The sequence below is a fragment of the Falco peregrinus genome, chromosome 5, assembly GCF_023634155.1.
Source record: "Falco peregrinus isolate bFalPer1 chromosome 5, bFalPer1.pri, whole genome shotgun sequence".
Lineage (NCBI taxonomy): Eukaryota > Metazoa > Chordata > Aves > Falconiformes > Falconidae > Falco > Falco peregrinus.
In genome coordinates this window covers 61,930,617-61,951,676 of record NC_073725.1, presented here as the reverse complement: position 1 = coordinate 61,951,676, position 21,060 = coordinate 61,930,617, and the positions used below count along the sequence as shown (strand labels likewise).

Genomic DNA, 21,060 nt, shown 5'->3' with positions numbered 1-21,060 from the left:
CTAATTAGCGAGGGAGAGTGCCTTGCAAACCTCTGCTCTTGTCTTTGAGCACATCAGACCCTGGGTTTCTAGGTCCAGCTCCATCGCTGAGTGTGGGACTTTCTGGAAGTCAGTAAAGCCCTCGGGACCCATGCAAGCGATCTGTAAAATAGTCCTGGCTGCACTGTTAGCTGCAGTGCAGAAATCAGAACTGGATTTTACTGGAAGGGTGCAGGAAACTGGATTATATGACGTAACACAAAGGAAGGAGAAAAAAATACAAAAAAATACCACCTGTTACTCCAACACTTTCTCAGCTTCTGGTCATCTCCACCTGAGCTGCTGGGAAGGGGTGTGGGAATTGCCCACCACTGGCAGCCAGGGAGCTTTGCCCTGACTACAGCAGTAATGACACACACGTTCACATTTTGCCCTGCACGACAATAGGGGTCCGCTTGCCCCCACTGACAGGGCAGCACAGAACAGTCCATTTTGCCTTATTTCCCTAAACAAGGAGTTTTCTCAACTTCCTTCCTTAATAATTTTCTGGTCCAATTTATTATTCTATAATAAATAAGACCAGAAAAAAAAAAAAAAAAAAGAAAAAAAAAAGAGGGGAGAGCTTTGGGAACTAACAGCTTTGGGAACTTCAGCACCTTCCCCTCCAGCTAGAGCTCATCTTCCAGCAGAAGTGAGGCACAAATGTAGCTGCTGGCTGCAGACACGCACAAACACCTCCAGCCTCCACAGAGATGAGCTGTGGCCAGCAGTGGGAAGCAGACAGGGGTTGCTTCGCTAGTTACAAGCACCGAAGCTGCCACCATATAGCACGCCCTTTGCCTGCTGCGCACCATCACAGGTGAGCCAAGCCTAGCTTCACGTTTAACTTCTGCAAGCTCTTTGTGGACCTCTGGGGAGGAGGTGACCCACTGCTGACAAAGGCTGTGCCAGGATGACCACCCTGCAAGATGCCAGGGAAGCCAATGGCTGACGGGGATGCCAGCACCCCCAACCAGGACCCCCACCCTGCTCACCTCTCTTTAGCAAGCTGGCCCGGTAGCGACCCTCCAGGGTGCAGTTCCAGCGCTCGAAGCGAAACTGGTACTGGCATTCCAGCGCGCTCATGCTGATCGCCTCCATCAGGGTCTCGGCCACGCCGGGGTCCCGCCGGCACATCCTGCGCTGCTTCTTCTCCAGCTTCAGGCGGTCACAGACTTTGTAGTGGGCTTTGACGGCAGCTTCCTCCATTTCTGAGGTCAGAGGGAGGATGGTCAGGGGTTCGTTCCCTGTCAGCCTGCAGAGGAACAGAGGGGCACAGCCTGAGGAAAGAGTGACACAGCAGTAGACGTGGGGCCGTGGTGGGACCAGGCTCTCCCCAGCTGAGCACCCACGGGGACTTGCTGATGTCTGGGCAAGGAGCGGTTTTGTAGTGCAGCTCTCTGCAGCATGTGTGCAAGAGGAGAAGGGTAAGAACCAATATTTGGATTTATATTCTTCATAGTTCCCATAGAGCTTGTTTGTACCTAAGATCTTGGCAATTTCCACCACAGGACTCCGCTGAAAATTGAAATTGGAAAGGAATAATTGAAGGTACCTAACGGCGTGAGCTTGGGAAACTAGTAAAAATAGAAGAGCCCTACAGTCACTCTCCTGTGCACAAACCAAAAAAAGTCTTTTTAGCATATCAAGCAGAGCCAGAACTGGCTTGGGAAGGGATGGAGAATTATCTGTCCCACCAGACCCCAAGAGACGCACCAAGACAGCACATACACAGACACCCTGCCTTCAGCAGAAGAGATCCTGACATAAAACCTAGCAAGCCACTGCCTGAGGCTCAAGAGCAGGATACACTTTCCAGGAGACACGCCAACAGCTTTTACAAGGCAGAATGAGCTCAAAACCTAAAAAAAAAATGACCTGAAGACATTCGTGTCCCACTCACTGCCTTCTCCCCTCCCCTGCCTTCTCCAGGCACAAGTCCTTGACTTGTACAATGCAACAAAGAAGCCAGCGTACTGTTCCCGGTGTCAAGTGACGAACTGCTGGAAGAGGACCAGGCTGGCATCAGCCCCAGGGAGCAGAGAGGCTGCAGGAACATCTGCAGGGCTCATGAGCGGTTTGTTGGCCAGGCTGCCCGCACCCCACTGTCCTGGCTCTGCCCTTTTCCGGCTAGGTGCCAGTCCACGCAGTCAATGGGAATCACTATGCAGGGCTTCGAAGGACCTGAAGACGAGTTTCCCCAGCCAAAAAGGAAGAATTGCATAAAGCCAGAATTGAAAAACACGCTGGAACGCTGCAGTCCTGCAGAGGCGAGCGCAGGGATGGGTCGCAGGCTCAGGCGTCTCCATTGCTGAAGGACCAGTGGGGGGAACAAGGTGACAGGCATAGGAGGGGAGCACACACCTTTGCTGAATGCAGATTCACCCTGGAAACCCTTTAAACCCCTACCTGTCCTGCAGAGGCAGTGATTTGTTTCCTTTTTTAATGAAGATTTCTCTCTAATGAGCGGGGTGCATCCTGCCAGGAGCCCAGTCCCCAAGGTCAAGCAGCTAGGATGCTTTAACTCCCAAACCTCCCTGCACAATGGGTACAGAAGCCTGACCTGAGCCACAGCCAACGACAACCAGCACAGTTCCAATCATTACTGATAACTTGGCAAGGTGATTTCACGTTTAGATGTCTAAAGAAGGGAGGAAAAAAACCCCACCCAGCTGGGTTTGGAGCCTGGATTTTTTAGAAGAGATGGGCAAAGAAATGTTCTCCTTCGGTTACCTTCAAAAGTATTAGCATTTCCAGGAAAAAAAAAAACCTCAATGGTAAACATGAAGAGACAGTGATTTGTGGGAAACATGGAAAACTGGTGTAAACCAGTGTAAATGTCCAAAAATTTTGGGTTTTCCTCAAATTCTGCTCCCCAAAAGTGATAAAAACACCCAAAAGGCCAAACAGCAAGCTCCATCTGAAGCACTGACAAATGTTAACCCTTATGGTTTTGCTCTGTCTCGACCAGGACAGGGTATGGACTTGGTTTTGACTGTTCCCCAAGGAGACAGGACATCCTCCAGCCCTGGTGCCTCATTAACTGAAGCTCTGAGAAGGCTTGTTCATCAGAAAGGTGGCTTGGTCTAAGCCTCGCCGTAGTAGAGACCTGTAACAGTCTCCAGGACATTCACTCCTGCCCTTCCTCAATATTTCTGCTCCAAAAGTTCACTCCTGCAAGCTTTCACAGCTGGTGTAAGAAGTCCTCAGCTGGCAAAGGTGACTGACTCATAAAAGCATTTTCTACAGCTCCCCCTCCCCAGTTTACCTTTCCAGCTGAGCAGGTACTGTTAAGCTAAACGTCCTGGAAAACAAACTCCAAGTATCATGTAGCAGATGACCATCACAGCAAGGAGGGACACCGGAACTGATCCTACAGACAAGATTTCTGCAGAGCAATTGGTGACTTTGAACCCCTTCCCCACCCTCCCCCTTAGCTGCTTGGCTTTGAGATATGTTGAAGTATGGCTTCCCGTGGGACAGCCTTGCAGAACTTGCTGATAGCACAGCCCAATGGCATCTCTCTCCAATAAAGTCACCTAAATAAAAATAAAAACAAAACAGAGCTGGGGATAGGGAGAAGGTAGAAAATAGGATCTGTGGTGCTGCACAGTGCCAGAGGAGAAGCCTCCAGCAGCCACTTACAACTAGTGGATGGAGAGTCCTGGGAAACAACAGAAAACTGAAGCATTAAACGAACTATGTCTGCAATGTCCATTTTCACTGCTCTGTGCAAAAGCCTTAGGTAGGAGCTCACCAGCTCTGGTATGTGGGACACATGGGTAACAGCCACAGTGAGCCGAGAAAGCTGGGCAGCATGCAGCCACCCACTTCACCCCTTCCCGAGAAAACAACCCAAAGACACCAACAAGATGTCCCACAGAGACAGTAGAACACCACTTTTTTCCACCTCCCACTTCCTGACCCAGCTCTGACCAGTCCTCCTTCATTAAAGAAAAGGGGCCATGAACATCCAAACTGGTGAAAAACAAGCAACACAACACGCATGCTGAACAGAGACCCATCCATCACCACCTGGCTTGTTGCTCGGACTGATTTCACGGGTTTTCAAGCTGGTCTGAATCAGAGCAAAGCAAATGGATTGGGGAAAGCATCTCCAGAACAAAACAAGGAGTAATTTTAGGGGAAAGGGGCTTTTCCTAGCCAACAAGTAATGCAGCTCTTCCAGGTGAAGACTTCCACGAGCAAAACCAGCACACGTTCACACACACACATTTCCAACCCCCCAGCGCTGGACGTGTGCCCATTTCAGCAGGGGAGAAGACCAAAGCAGCAGCCCCAGCTCTGCACACATGTTCCAGCAGCCCTGGGAAGATGGGCGAGATGGCACTTCTCAGAGTGTGGCATCAATAATAAACAAGTGCAGGCAGAGCCGGGGGGAGCCAGTGCCCCACCTGACACACTGCCTGGGAGCTGCCGCTGCATGGAACCTTTATAATCCTATAAAGCTCTTTTATGCAACCTAGGCTGAGTGAGGTCCCGTAAGGCAATGGTGTCAGTCGGATGCTTTCTCAGCTCCTCACAAAGGCCAAGCTGTTCCTTCCAAGGAAATTTTTCAGGAAGGGGGGGGTGGGGGGGTGTTGTGTTGGTTGGTTTTTTTTATTTTTATACACACCCAATCCACAACTGTTACAATTAAACTGCCAGCCAGCCCTCTGTGCAATTGTGTTCTAGTGGATCAACGGGGCCAAGTGTGAGATGAAGGTGTGTTTGTCAACTAGGAACCTGGAGAGAGACCAAACAGCTCATTGCACACAACCCAGGAAGCTTTAACTCTGGCTCCTACAACAGCAGTATGTATCTACAAAGTCAAAAGACTGTTTCAGACTGTGACCTAATCTTCTGTGCACCTTGCCTGACTCGTGCTCCGAGTGGCACACTTGCACTGTCCAGACCTCAGGAAGGACCTGCTTGTCCAGTGCCATACCCACTTAGCTGAGAGGAACCTTTGCAACATCGCTTGCACTATTCTCCTTCCAGTTTTGCCACTAGTTTGATGCCAGGAAAGGTTTATTATCACCAGATATAAGACCTGTCCAATTTGCGCATGCACCACTGGTGCCATTCGGCTGCCTCGGTTGTGAACTTCATGTCAAACATGGCTTATTGCTTTGCTGTCCTGGAGCTCAGGCTCCAATCACCCAGGCTTGGGAGAGGTCCCAGGCACAGCCCCTGCCGCTGCACAACCCACAGACAGCCGCACAGCCAGGTTTTATCTGTAGCACCACGGAATTACTGACCTTCCAGAGAGGCAATCCAAGGTGGGTCCTGCTTCCAGCTCAGCTCTGAAGTCAAGAGCTTTTATTGTCTCATCAGCTCACACTTGCATCAGTGTCCCTGTGTTTTCCCTTGTTTAACCGGGGATTTTCCTGATGAGAATTTGAAGGGGTCAAGACAGAAGTAAGGCGCCTGCATAGACCTGTCAGTGCATTCTCGCTTGACATGCTGAAGAGTTTTCTTTGCAAGTGCCACCAGAGATGTCAGCCAAGGTGAGCTGCTTCCCTGCAAGGAAACGCCTCTGCATACCCGTCTGGAATGACAGGCCTGCTGAAATATTGCATTCCTACCCTAGTGCTTCCTTCTCTGTTGGGAGATTTCTTTGGTACATCTGTACAATGGCCCAATTGATTTTATTTTCACTTTTTACATGACCGTTTTTTCCTGCAGTATTCTACTCTTCCAACCTTTCTTCTTCTCTTTCCTTTCTTTAATAATAATAAATTTTGTGAAAAGCTGACAACTTGCAACACTAATCTCTACTGCAACAAATGAATGACTTTACGACTCAAAGAGACTGAGTTATGCTGGACACCAGGCCTGTACTATTATTTTTTACACCCAACAACCTTCAGTTGCCCTCTCTCCCACACCACCACACTCCCACACTGTGAAGAAGCTCTCCTAAATTGATTTACCATGGTCCCCCCATCCCACAAAGGCTAATTGCTATTCGAAATATAAAGAAGCCAAAAGTCCAAGAAAACACTGAATTCCATGGTGAGTGATGGAGAGTTGATATTTGGAGCAAAAGATGACCATCGAAGAATCAACTCTCCCCTTCTGCACTGTGCTGTTTAGGTTTTTTAAGTGTTCACAAGCACAAGTGTCACCATTGTGCTCACACTAAGCGCCCTTTGGAGGGAATCATCTGAAGAGTGCTCATCAACCTCAATTCTGCTCTTCCCAAGGCTGTCAGAAGCACTGGTGGATGCCCGCATCATCTGGGATCAGAGAAGGCTTTCTCCTCTTTGCTACTAAATAGTCGGCTCTCTGTTTTATTTCTACCCCTCAAAGTCAGGATGAAATATTTTTGCCTCAAGATGCATTGCTTACCCCAGCGTTCAGGCATTCATGTCTATTGCTGCCTTGCTTAGACCACAAAATCAAAAGCCTACTGCTAGTTTCAAAGTTCTCTGCCATTCTGTGAGCTAAAAAGCCAAAGGTTTCTTCTTTTGGCTAATATATAGCCATGCAAAAAAAAAAAAAAATACCCCATATTCCCTTAAGCCCTTGCAAAAAAGTAATGTATTCTCCAAACCTCAGCAAGGATTTTTTGGCTTCCACAGTAACACTTGCTGAGATGGCAGGATAAGTCCGTTCATGGAGATTGCTCTGTTAGGGTTATCCACTTCTGGCTCAACCCTTCCTCAGTGTAATTTTTCCACCGATCTCTGGCACAGTACTGTGACATTGTGAAGGTCAGAGAAGGTGACAGGAGGAAAAGTGTTTCTCCCAGCCCGAGAAAATGTAGACTCATCTAGGGCTTTACAGGACAGAGCCAAACAGCTTAAACGCCACCTAGAAATCAGAAACAGCTTTGCTAAGATTCCATCTATCCTGGCACTTTACAAGGGTTCCTCTATTTGCCACCCACAGACCACTGCCCCTTACAGACAGGCTAGGGTTCGTTTCCTTCATTCCTAACCAACTCTCCACTTTGTGCTCACCCCTCCTTTTTGCCCTCCATGTCATTCTCCATAAATAAAGGTGTCTTGCTGCTGAAGAGCATTAAACAAAGCAAAAAAAAAAAATCTGGAAGCGTAAGTAACGAATACAGCTATTTTCATCACAGTTATGCCCCAACTGCTACCTTGATCCTTATCTTCTCAATAGCATGGTACAAACGTACACAGTGCTTTTCTTCAGGTGACAACCCCCTAAACGTGGGCTTCCTCATTAGTCAATAGTGCCCAGATCTCAACTGTAGCTTCTAGTTGCAAAGAAACAAGTAACAGCCCCCACCACAGAGACCACTACAACATTACACTTCCACCAAGACACGGTAGGAGCCCTGCAACCTCACTGCATGCAGGTGGACAGCAGCCATACCCTACACATGCTCCAGAGAGCATGTGTTTGACAAAGGAAAATGCCTACAAGTCCTTGGATCTGCTTCTGAGCAGCAGGAATTAGAGAGAGGAAAGCTACACCATGGGGGCATTTTCAACCCAGTAGATCCCACTTACCAGGGACGGAAGCATCAGGCTCCTGATGAAGTATGCTCAAATGGATATTATTTTTTGAATGAGACAAAGGTGCAGATTCTTGTAGGCTTCAGTCATTCAAACTTCAATCGCTCCTTTTTTCCCAGATAGATCTATGCAGTAGGTTTCCCCTGGTCCTCTTCTCTGAGCATCTTAGGCAAAGGGATGGAGTGACGGGCATGTAAGGATCCTGCTACACATACCTGCCAGGCTCTTGGGTCTTATCAAGAGTTATTTCTGACATCCAGCAAAAAGAGAAGTGACAGCTGCCTCTGTAAGAAAGACTTTTCTGGTGCAAATCTCCAGCTCTTCCCTTTCCAAGACCTCTTTCCTGACTGCTTCTACCACTCATAGCAGCCACTCTGATCCTGAGTAGTTAAGCTCTTTTCAGGCCCAGGTGTTACCACAGAGATCATTTATGCCTGAGTTTCCCATTTTAGCCTTAGCTGAAGTTCACACAGAAGTCAGAGGACTTCTCCCAGGCTGCTGCATGCAGCTGCCCAAGCAAGTGAAATCCCCCCCAGGCCAGCCACCCTGCATGGAGAAGAGACCTGGATCCCACACCCTTACAAAGGGGTCAGCACACCAGTTCAGAAGGGATTTTTCTGTGAATGGGATAAGATGCAGACGGTTGCCTCCCAGATACAGGATGGCTGCTGCATGTGTAAATAAGCTTCCATGCAATCCCCAGCCAAAACACGCCCTCAGCTTCTCCTGTACAAATTACCAAAAAAAGTTTGGCACACGGTATATGAGGGCAAAATTTAGCAACCGAAGGAAAAATCCTTCAGTGAACGAGCAGGGAATATGTGACTCTGTTCAGATGTGGCGGGCTGGAGATGTTCTCGTTATGGTGCATTCCTGAGTGGGACCTACAGACCAAGGTGCCATGAGGAACAGCTATTTTTGCGCTGCGGCAATCAGAAGCACCACAAGTAAATACTTGGAGCTGCTGCAGCAATTCCCACTCGTGCAAGGCACAGGACCCGCACGGGTTATGAATGACAGCTAATAGCACTCCGCTGAAGTAAGGAAGCATTGTCTTCCCTCCTGCCTCCCTTCCCCTGCACAGAGGGCACCAGCAATCAGCGAAACCCCACAGCAGAGGAAGGGATCCAACTTGGGTCTTGCAGCCCTTGGTGATGTGCCTGAACCACAAGGCTGAACTACCTCTCCTCCTTTCCCCTGCTCTCCTTACAACAAACCTTATTCAGGATGTTTCCAGTCCATCAGAGCAAAAGACATTTTTATTTTAGGTAAATCTCAGTTGCAGCATTAAGATTCACCAGCATGGAAATGACACAAGAAGAGGGTAAGTGCTAAGAGCAGCTCTACCCACATTTGCAATACTCCCTTGCAATTCCCAAGGTTTCTGCTGAACAGTTTCCCAGTTTTCAAAAAAAAAAAAAAAATACTGCTGGGTTTTTGAGGAGAGGGTGTCCAGTTTTCCCAACTCAATGCTTAGCCACCCTTGGCTGGGAGGTCCCAGGTAGCTTGGCCCCCAGAGCTGCCCACAACCCAATTCCCCTGGAACAACCCATTTTGCCCGTAAGAGAGCTGAGGCAGAGAACAGAGGTGGGGAGGGGAAGGTTGTTTCCTCTCCCCTTCATCCTCTCAAGAATGAAACAGCAATCAGCGAGATTTATGAAGGATTTTCAACCCAACTTAAAACCAGCCGGTGAGCCGTGGTGCCAGTGGAATGCACGGGCCAGGCAGCAACAGGGGCTTTCACTCACTGATTTAAGACGGCATTAGCTTTACCCTTGGCAGCCTGTGCCAGGAAGCACCCCCCTGCCAGAGCCCCCTCCCCAGCTGGACAGCTCACGGACCCCCTCCAGACCTCTGCCCCACAACCCACTGCTGCTCCTTATCCCAGCCACTGCTTATATTTTTTTTTTTTCAGCTTAACATTTCTTTTGGCATGAGTCCCACTAGACTGTAGGCAACACGAAGCTGTGAGTTCTGGTGCAGGGAAGCAGTTAAGTGGGGAGCAATGCAACAGAAGATGAAGAAATAAGCCCAGAGAAGAAAACAAAAGGCTTGGTTTAACCCATTTAGCTCCACACAGTGTTGAGGGAGGAAAGAGGTTTGCAGAGTATTTCCCATGATAGGATGGATTGGCAAAGAGACACACACATACACAACATGAGGTAACATCTCCCTGCAGCAGCAACACAAAGCTGCTATAAGGTAGAGGGATTTGCTCGGTTGCTGTGGAGTTTTTATGGGGTAGATTTTTATTTTGGGGGTTTTTAGTGTTGTTTGTTGTTGTGGTGGTGGTTTTGGTTGGTTTGCACTTTTGTTCATTTGTTTGTTTTGGGTTTGGGGCTTTTTTTTGTTAGGCTTTTTTTGGTTTAGTTTTTTTGGGGGGTTGGGGTTTTTGTTTTGGGTTTTTTTGTTTTGGTTTGGGGGTTTTTTGTTTTGTTTTTGTTTTACACACACTGCTGAAAATCCAGGCTCTCAGATCACCAATGCAATAAAAACAGCTCAGCTCCATCCCTGACGTGGCGTTACAGTAATCCATTTTAATCTAGAATTGGACCTAACAGCTCTCCATGACGTAAAAAACAAGGGACATTTCTCGATCACACTTACAGAAAATACAGAGGCATCCCTCACCCTGCCTTGCTTTGGAATAGTTTTTTTAGTGGGATCGAGGACCAGGAGAAGACCACAGATGTAATGAATCACACAAAGGAACACAACAAAAGAATTTATATCAGATTTTAAAGACAGCAAACCAGTGTAAACAGGTCAGGTGCTCAATGGCACAATTTTTGTGCAACAAAGTGTTGAGCCACATGCAAACTCTGTTACATCTGCTCCTACCATGAAACCCGAATTCCCAAAAGCCAGAAAGTCATCTGTGGTATAAACCTGCAACGAGTTTTGTTTTGTTGTTCCAAGGAAAGAAAATTCAAGTTCATGGTCTTTCTCAGTAGCTTCCTTTGTCTGGGGAGAGTTGCACAAAGGATATTTAGCATCTGAAATCTAAGTGACAAGAACCAGAAACCCCTTAGATGCACTTGTGCTTTGTGCTTTTTGTACTGCTGCTGGTTTTATATTTATTTCAGCAGGTTTACAAAAGCAGCATCAGACAGCATCACTCATGGGGTAAGGGTTCTCCTTCACAAAGGCAGTTCCAGTTCCCAAAACACCTCCCATCCATCCTTCAGGCTCTCTACAGCTCAGGCTACTGACCAGGAGCCTAACCAAGTCCTGCAGATCTGCCCAAGGGTGGGGGCTCCACAGGGAGCACTGTGCTCAGGGCAATGCAGGGATCAGACTTTTTGACTCAGGCCAGCCATAGCACTTAAAAATATAATAAATGCTGGACACACTGAGATTAGAGCCTTTTTTCCAAACAGCACATCATTAAACTGCAAGGCTGGTTGTCACTGGATGTTGTGAAGCCTGAAACTATGAATAGATTCCAAAAGGGACTGGAGAAATTCAGGCAAGGGAGATTCACCCAGGTGGGTGACGAAACACAAGGGACTGAAGGCAGCCGCTGGCTCAGGAAGCCTCTAAACCACCAACTGCCAGGAGCGAGCAGGACACCCCAGGAGACACATCACCTGTCCCGCTTCTCCTTGGCTCTCCCCGATGTCCATGCCCAGCTGAAGAACCTTCGGTTCGACCCCCATAGGGCAGTTGCTACATCCTCAGCACCGAGCCAGGTACCTATAAGATGCCCTGCAGCACCTTGCTTTGGCTGCAGCATTTAACCCACCTACACACTCCAACCTTTTGGGTGACTGCAAGAAACCAACCAGCGGTGTCAGCCACACGCTAACACTTTGCAACACCAGTCTGATGGATCCATACAGCCAGAGCACCCTGCTCTTTCCTCGGAGGGGCTATTGCTGCTGCACTCCCTTTTGGCAACCCCATCCCCGTGGTCCCAGCAGCAAGCCTCCCACCCACAACAGCCCTCAGCATGCCGGGACATGGGCATGCCTCGCACTGCTCCAACAACAGCGCAGCCAGCCATGTGTTAGTGTCAGTCTCTCCCACCCACCCCTGCCAGGGAACGCATCTGACTTTGCAATGAATCGCCTGTTTGTCTCCCTAACACCTCAGCCAGCCCTTTTGTTAAATTTGGGAGATAAAGGCTTAACGGCTCCACAGCACGCATCGTACAGCGGGACTTGGCCTGCTCCTTTCCCCCTCCCTGTCCCGTCTGTCAGATAAATCGTGCTGTCCCTCCCAAACAGTGCCCGGTCTGTTCTCAGCAGATGCTGCAGTTACATAGCTGCCCTTGCCCAGACCACAGAGATTGGCAGCCAGGGAAGAAACTCCTTGTAGCCAGCAGCTTCCCTCGCTGCCTGGAGATATCCCTGTGCGCACACACACACACAAGTAGCACAGCAGCTCAAGGGAAAATAAAATAAAAGGTTACCCTCCAGACAACAAATCTTAGAAGCTGCGGGTTTGAAACTGAACCTTTAAGGGAAGCACCGTGAATGCAAAGAGCTCCCCGGGTTGGTTGGGACAGAAAAACAACAGGAGAATGAGCTGCTGCTTCCTTCCCCGGCCCCAGCTCGTACATTCAGGACCTGGACATCCCAGCTGGAAGCAGAGGCTGGCTCCTAATCAACTTCTGGACAAATGACAACTTCTAGAAACAAGCATGCAGATTCAGGCAGAAGGGGGTTTTCACCTCCTCCTCCCCTCAAAACATTTTACCCAGCCCTGATTATATATCGCACGGAGGTCAGCGCGTGGAGTATTTAGATGGCTGGGCAGTTTGACACATCATCTGATCTATTTTGGGAGCAGTTTACAGCTCTGCAATTCCTCCCCTGCACAGCAGCGATAGCTTTTCCACTCTAATGTCATATTATCCTCATGGCAGGTTTAAAAACTAAACAGGTGAAAAAACAAACTTTCTGGGCACTGGAGAGAGCAGGATGCACTAGAGGCACTATGGTGATGGGATGGGAGAAGTTTATCCTCGTTCTGAGCCCCAACAGAGACCATAGGAAAGGGCTGTGAACATAGAGGGCTGGCTCCTTACAAAACTCAACAGAAGCATAGTCAAAGGCTCTTGCATAAAGGTCATCCCATGACAAAAGGGGTCTCTCCAGTGTCTTTTTGAAGGAGCTTTGCAGTCCTGAGGTTTTACAAGCCTCAAATGAAACTTCAATGGTCAGGTCTGCAGCTAAGCAAACTACCTCTGACCAAGGTTTCAGACTCCTCAGATACGGGTAAAACATCAGTGCAGGAGACTACCTTCTTGCTGATGTGCCATAGAAGAGGTTCCCACGAAGCCAGACAACATCACAAGACTTAATGTCTTCTGCTCCAGACACAAGGGCACTGCATGCTCCTTCCCTTGCTGCCACCCGCCAAATAGCACTACTCTCCTCCCCTTGAGCCCCCCCAGCACCCCAACAGACCACTCCTCCACACCACAATTTCTCTCAGCAAAAAGAAGAAGGAAGGAACAAACAGTGTGAACACCTGGCATCAACCTCCCCACATCCATTCACCACCACAAAGGCAGGGCCAGGTCCCACACCGTTACAGGAATGGTGCGGCCCTTCCGCAGAGGGTTTAATCCGTGCACAGCTGCGTGGAAGGGAAGGAGATGCTGTAACAGTGGCTAATCACTGGTGATGGACACATTTCTATTGATAGCCAAGATGTCTCTTACAGACCTGTGCTGCTGGCAGGACCCTCAGGCACCATCTGAAGGTGACTGGACTACAGAATATCAACAAGGAGCTCAGCCAGACCTACCTTTGCCAACCCTTCAGGTGAATACCCTCAGCATACTTGGCAATTTCAGTTTATACATGTTTTTTATGACACTATGTAGAGTCTACATGACAAAAAACTATAGCCTAGGGAGAGCCAAAGCTTTAATCTATGAGTGCTAAGTAGACACATATCATCCATCTTCAAAGCAATGCATTTGTGCTCAGTAACTAAAAGGAAAATCCTTTATGTGCTGTACTGAAGAGGCACGTGGGCACACTCAACCAACCAGTACTAGGGAAAGCATTTCCCTCCTGTATTGATCATCTATCCATCCAACTAAGTTGCATTAAAAAGGCAGGGGGGAGGACAACAAGCCAAGTGTTATACATAGCAACTTCTGATTAGATTATGAAACTTTAAGAAGATCTTAACAAGTGGACAGTGTGCATTTTACATAATTAGCTTGTTACTTATAAATGCCTTCCATAGTGCCAATGGCAGATTTTCACCACCTAAAATAGCCTAAAGCTGTTGGATTCAAGAACTCCTGCCATCCCAATTTAGATCAACTCAAATACAGAAACCACGAGGTGGTTTCGTTACACCAAGATTAAGAATTGAATCGGCTCTTGTGTTGGATGTTGGAAGGGGTAAAAGATTCTAGGGCAAAGACATATTATGTCACAGCGTACCTCGCCAGCCCAATCCTCACTGAATGTGCGAGCTGTTCTTCACAGCATTTTGACAGATTTTGAGTTACTTATGCAGGGGATAGAGCCTTGCTTTAAGACTGGACATAAAGATGCAGCATTGTAGGATGCCACAGCTGTATCTGTATTCATTCAGCAGAGAACTAGCTCCATGAGACATATGCTTCATGAAGCTGGGACTGTTTCACCTCAGTTCCAGGAAGCAGCTCAGAGCAAGCCTTGAGTTACAACCACTGCCTATAAAACATGACCTCAGAAGCAGCAAACTAGGTAAGGAAGCCATTTGATTTGCAAGTTGGCTCATGCTCGACAAGGAATTCCCAACAAGTGCAGAGCTACACAATATCATTCGTATGCCAATCCCTACACCACTCTTTCCCAGTGCCTGCTGACATCTAAAAGGAGGAACAGTTTAAATTCTAAGTAAAAGGTGCAAGAAGACATACTAGAAAGCATCTCGAGGAAAAATTGTCTCATGGGAAGAGGATCCACAAGCTTAAAGTTATCCCAGCATGCAAACGTCATCGAAGCACCATCAACCAATTTGTGCAAGTTGCCATTTTCCAAACCACCCACCAACAGCCAGCAAAACACGCAGAGAAGACAGATAGCATGTGAATCCCTAGTTACCCAAACCCACCACGGAGCTAAGCTCTACAGATGCTTACTACGTGATGCCCTATCTTCACCTACTGAATAGCATTAAGACTTACATAAAACTGCCTTGGTGTAACATTGAGTATGTCCTTTCAACGCACCATATAACAGCCATTGCCAAGGACTGAAGGGGAAAACAGTGGCCACGTATCTAGGGCAACAGAGCCCCAAAGAACTTGAAGAAAAAGGAAAATACTTCCCAGTTTTGCTCCTCAGACCCCAGAAATGTCATCGTTCCACTCTGACAAATCTACAGTGCAGCACTTTAATCTCTTCCTTTAAAAAGATTATCAAGTTACAGCTGAAAATGGCATAAAGTTTCAGCTGACTGTGAGAAACCATAGTGAGGTCGGAAGTTGAGTGTCCCTTTCATCTACACATTTGGGAAAAAAAAAACAACTGGGAAGAACAAAACCAGCCAGTGCACCTTCTGCATTCAACTCTACAAGAACGACCCAGGTTGGGAGATTCTGTCTTGCAACATAAATCGTTTGTGTGGTCTGAAAATACATGATCCATCTCCTAGTCCAGTGCTGGATGATCAGTTTTTCTCAGATTAACAAAGACATTTACCTGGCATCTCATGTAAAATAACTATGACTTATATCCTTAAACTCCTCTTGAATTCAGAATGCTTTAGAATCCACATGTGAAAGAAATGAAGGGACCTGAGAGTTTTGTATCATTCTTTGTTAACTCCTTTAAGAGCTAGAAGTGGAAGAAGTGAAAAGAACAAAATTGTTGTAAACGAAATTACTTGCAATTCAGCCACTCGAGGGCCAGGAAACACCAGCATAATTACATCTGCATTAGAAAATAAGTTCTACCTAAAAAGGTTATGTGCTCATATTTTGCAAAGGAGCACTGCATGAGAATTTTTTTCCAGATTCCCATCTTGTCTTCATTTCCTCAAGACAACTAGATGGAAAGGATGTAGCGGACCACGGGGGGAACAAACTGATCTTACAAGTATCGTTTTTGAGAATTAAAATTTCATTCTAGGAGGGCCACAATAGAAGGCAAATTTGCTGAAAGAGCTTTTACAGTTGTTCACAAGTCATTAGCGTGCCTTGTTTTCCAGTTACTGAGTCTCTGGGCTTCCCTAGTGTGACAACTAACCATGGGATGACCTAGAATTCCGAGTACTCAGGAGTAATGAAAAGAAAGTTGACTTTCAGCATCAGTAGGGATGCTGTAGGTAAGTGGACTCTTAACAGCTTTCTCTGAGCTCTGTGTCTCAGACAGCATGTTAAAAACACCCATGAGGAACCAAATGCATTTTTTCCATTGAGTATAGAACCTGGATAATGCATTCTAAATAAGCCTTGGGGCCAGGTGGTTAATGAGAATGGTAAAATATTTAATTTAATTTATTTAGCAACTGCCCATTCAGATCTTGCAGAACAAAACCTGCATGCAATCATGAATCAAAATTCCATTGCAGCGTACATACACGAAAGGAGATGTTTTAGGTTACTTGTACAGCTCATCTCTGAAGTTTTCCCCAAATTAAACTACGAAGCCTTACATTAGCAGTAATCATGTATTAAAAGGTATCTCCAGATACTTAGGTACTGGCATTAAATCACACTATTTCTGGATCACTGGTAGATGCACTTCGGTAGTTATGCTCAGTTTTCACATGCGTTTGCCAGAAACTGTGTTCAGCACTACAAGGGACAAGCAAATTCCAGGGACTCCAGCCTGTACCTGGGTGGCTATACAGACATCAGGGAAATCCTGTGGCACATATAAACAATCAGATGATAAATCTATTTGTGATGATGCTTTAGCACAGGTGGGATTTGTCTGACATGGAAATACAATGAAAATGAAGAGAAAATTAAAAAACACATTGGGCAGATTCTGTAAGCAAGAGAGCTTTGCTCTAAGTCTTCACAAGTAACCCTTACCTTCTTTTCCAGCTTAGCCCTTCATATCCTAACATGATCAGTAATAAAGAACACTGAGAAACCCCCTCCCTGTACTACTCCATCAACAGATGCTCATTAGAGTTAATCACAACCAGAGCAGCTCCAGCCTGAAATGCAGTTTCCATCTGTCTTCAAAATGCATGTGGGCTTGCTTTACAATTCCCACATCCCACCTCTTTTAGTGGGTCTGGAGACTGAGTCATCACCCCCAGGATCATAGGGGGCACAACTACATGGAACCTATCAGCATTAGAGCCAACAGGCTAAAAAAAGTGAAATAATAAAATCAGAAGGATCTAACTCAATTTCCAAGTGTCACAAAGTGGCTCAGCTATACAGCAAAATCTCAAAGAAACTATCAATAATGATACTGGAGCAAGAGTACAGACTGTTTCCAAGACCAGAAACAACTTGCCCTTGAATAGGTCTCCCTGGCTGGTTTTCTCACCATCGGGAGTAAACGTGACCAGACATGCAGAAGACAAAAGCCAGGGCAGAAGTTAAAAGCTGGCTGAACCACCAGCTGAACCCTGCTCGCCCTCCAATTTAGCATGAGTTACCTTTTCCCCTTGAATCCTGTGGCAAAGCGTATTTGAAAGGAAGGGTATGAATGCAAGTTGAAGGGAAATAATTAGATTCAAGGAGGTTTAAGATGAGCCATCTCTTTGGTGTCTTGTGCAAACTGCACTAGAATTCCCAGTGCTTTAAGCAAATCACTGCATGACACTTGCTGAAGCAGCAGCTGAAACCCTATAGCACTGCGACAAAACTTGGCTGCGTCCTTCTCTTAGGTTTTACGTCCTCCCTTGGTAGACGGTATCACATTCCCCATCTCCTTTCTTCATCTACACTTGAAACTTTCCAGTTGGCCCCATGTCAAGAAAGCCGTCCCACCCCCAGCCTTGGTGTCTCATCCCTGCGAGGATATGCCTTCTACCAAGCCTTCCACCCAGCTCCCCGCTCCCTCCAGCCTTCCCTGAGGTTACAGAGGCAGCCAGCATCCCCTGACCTGCATCCCCCAGGGATGCTAACCCACAAGTCTCACACCTTGCTTCCTTGAAACCCTGCAAGCGCGGGATACACTTGCAGTTCTGCAGGCTGAACCACAGGAACAGGAGTGGTGGGATCGCACTGGCTTTGCCAGCTTTCTCTGCACCACAGTCCCCAAAGTGACATTTGTTTACTCAGTGGTGGAGAAAGGAATCCCTCTAGTTTACCCCTCTCCGGCCCCAAAACAGCAGTGGTTGAAAGTGCCCCAACAGCGTCTAACTCACACAATAGCAATAAGCAATAGTGACACTAAAATCAGGGGGAAACATTTTAGAGCCAAGAAACAACAGGGAGACGTTCACTTCTGTTGCTGTTGTTCCAGGCTGACCAACAGGTCTCAGGACAGAAGGGTGCAAGAACATCCCATCCTAGCAAACAACTATTGCTACTACTTATCCTTACCACCAAAACCACTATTAGTATTCATTTCTCCCAGCCTGTGTCTAAGCAGGGACTCACACCTAGTTTCCCAGGCCCACGATTTCCCCCCCCAGCTTTCTGCTGAAGATATCCATGTTGACAGTCTTGACACTTCAATAACTAACCCTGATCTATTCTAGAGTTGTCGAGAAGCAAAGAGAACTTTAACAAAGCAAATGGCAGCTTTGGGAAAAAAGTAAGGCCCATATAACATGAAGCTGAGAAGAAACCTTTCTACCAGAGCTCCGTAACATAATTTCTTTGTGAATCAAAAGCATTCTTCACACTGGAATTTTCCTCCAAGTTAAAGAGGGCTTGCAACTAATTAAAAAAGCCCTCCAAGTTTCCAAAGTATTTCAAGTGATAAAACCAAAGTTACAGCCTGAAAATAAATCATAACAGTAATATGCACACACTTGAGAGAAAAAAAACAGATATAAACCTACACTGGAAAAATCTTACACTTAGTGCAGCCAAAATGCCAGTTGATACATGTCACATTTGGGCGCTCTAGGCAACGCTATCACAATGGCTAATACAGGCAGGCAGGACTCCAAGACGAACGTCCAAAGCCCAGGAGGACACACAGATGCTCCCTGGAGCCTTGGAGACCAGTGATGGCATCTCAAGCCTTTTGCTGAAGCTTTCACACACGTTTAGCATCTTGAGCAGCAGCTCAAGTCAAAGCAAGGCTACGACCTTTCAGATGCTGTTACCAGCTAATCCTTCTTGAAGGAAGGCCTCAGAAAACATTTAGATTGAAGTATCCGTGAGATTAAGATGTTTATCCATCCTGTATTCTGCACATTTGTGATTTCAGTGTCTCCTGGCTGCAAGAGCTCAGGAGGACCAAGGGCCAAGAACGAAGAGAACAAGTCAGGCAAGGGAAAGGGTAGCAACGCTAGCAGATGCTTTGTATGTTTGCTAGAAACCTGTCATCAATCTGCAAATAAAAGAGTAAAACAAGTTTAGGGGACATTTTCCCCCAGATGGAAATACCTTGTGCGGCTGAGTTGACCAATCTATAGGGCATCGCAAGAACTAAGGGCATAACACGAGAGGTGCTCCCTGACAAGGCTTCCCAAGTGTTGCATCTACCTTCAGCCAGAAGTGCCATGAACCCCTTCAGACCACCCCAGCCGATCAGCAGCCCAAAGCTGCCCCAGCATGAGTGCTAGGAAGGAGGGCTGTTACCTCCCATTGTGGCTGGAGATCCTGGGCTAGCAACCACATGCCAAGATGAGGGTCTTCCCTCCTCCCACCCCAAACTGGATGGGGGTTTGGTACCAGGGCCCCATGGCGAAGCCTCATTGAGACACTCAAATACCTGGAGGATGATGCAGACCTTTTCCAAGCACAGCTTGCAGCATGGGAATAGAGGCCTCCAAAGCAGCTTTGGCCATGCACCACAGAAAATGTGCATATGTGACTGCAGAGCAGAGTTTAGGTAACATAACAGACGGAAGGATGAAGACACAGCAGCAAGAAAAGAGCATTCCTCACAATGCAACGGAGTGAGGACAGGGCTTTATGGCAAGATAAGTCAAAGCCTTTCTAACTCAGATTGCCACCTTCACCCTAGAATAACTATAATTTGTAGAGTGCAGGTAGCACAGTTTGCAGACTCCAGGGTTAGGAAGCTCACAGGCTTTGGTCACAGGTGAGACCACTCCACCATGAAGTCCCACCAGCTGCGCAGGAGTCATGCCTTTGCATAGGATGCTGCATGGCAGGAGTCACATGAGGGCAGGGGACAAGTTACCCAGTGCTTCGGTGAAGTTTCGGGGCTCACTACCTGTTGTGGCTCATTTAGGATGATGGGGAGCTGGTCCTGGGCAAGGATGGTCCCTGGCAATTTTATGTTCCTATACATTTAGTCACAACAAATGGGCAAGTGGATTTCAGGACGCCACTGGACATCTCCCAGGCAAGGCTTTACAGCCTCCCCAAAATAATCTTCACTGGTTTCACACTGAAGGCCCCAGAGCTTGTAAGGCAGGTTTAATTTTAGAGCACACTCATCGGATTTGCTTACATAATTTTCTTGATTTGGAAGGCTTTTTATTTTCCTTATGGAGAAAAGCTGTCCAAATTTATCACATTAAGTAGGGGGCTGCTTGCCCATAAGGATCTTAAAATACATTGGCTGCGATTTTCCTTTTAAAATTTGCATATCACAATTAGGGCAATATGGAATTAGAGCAGCTTTAAAGGGTGAGGTGGGAAAGAAACCATAAAAAAGGCCAAATCCTTACCAAATTATACTGGCAACTAAATGCAGTGGCCCACAGGGTGTCCAGAGGCTGCTGAAAACAGGGCAGCAAGAGATCAAGAAATGTTCCAGCCTGAACCCCTTAAGCAGGATATATAAAAATCCCACAACAGAGAATTTTATTGATTTTAAGAGTTTTCAGTGATTTTAAGGGAACACCATCCTTGTGTTAAAGGTATGTTTATAAGTACCAGAGATGATGTTGGCCTCATCTAACTGGGCAAGAGCCTGGTGTGCAAAGAAATCTCTCCTTTGGGTACCCTGTAAACCAGTCCTTCTAGCCAGCATCAGGACTTGGTAGCAGCCTAGACACTGCTCCAGATTTAGTTCTGCTCTGCTCCTCCTCATCATCATCATCATCCCTTGATTACAGCCAGAAATCAGCTTCTGAGGTTTGTACTTACCAACCCAAAATCACAGCCATAAAACTCACATCAATATCTCACTTGATCCATTACTCCCAATTTTGATATTGCTTAGTTCATTTTTGTAGGTGGAAGTCAGGCATCTTTTATAGCAGGTACTTTCCAACCCTATGGATAAGTTGCAGGAGTAGAAAGAAGCTGTCAATTTATGCAGCCTGATGACACAAGGAAGCCCCACATGAATGCCACAGGCCAGCATCCCTCAGACTGAAGGCTCACAGGAGGAAGAATTCACTTTAGATGTTGCCAGATGTCTTCCGCCTACAGAAAATCCATTGTAAGGGTCACTCCAGCAGGTCCTTTACCACTCTGCCCAACCGTCATAGCAATGCACAAAGGAAAAAGTCACACCTCAAGCAGAAT

The 21,060-nt window shown here is 46.9% G+C and overlaps 1 protein-coding gene across 1 annotated transcript in view; it reads right to left on the bottom strand.

The window, feature by feature from the left end:
• The window catches only part of WNT9A (Wnt family member 9A), a 60,398-nt gene that overhangs the window by 22,520 nt on the left and 16,818 nt on the right, over positions 1-21,060 (bottom strand). Inside the window, exon 2 of the mRNA XM_055806532.1 lies at positions 1,014-1,273. Coding sequence (XP_055662507.1) covers positions 1,014-1,273 — 260 coding nt within the window. The remainder of the gene's footprint in view (positions 1-1,013; positions 1,274-21,060) is intronic.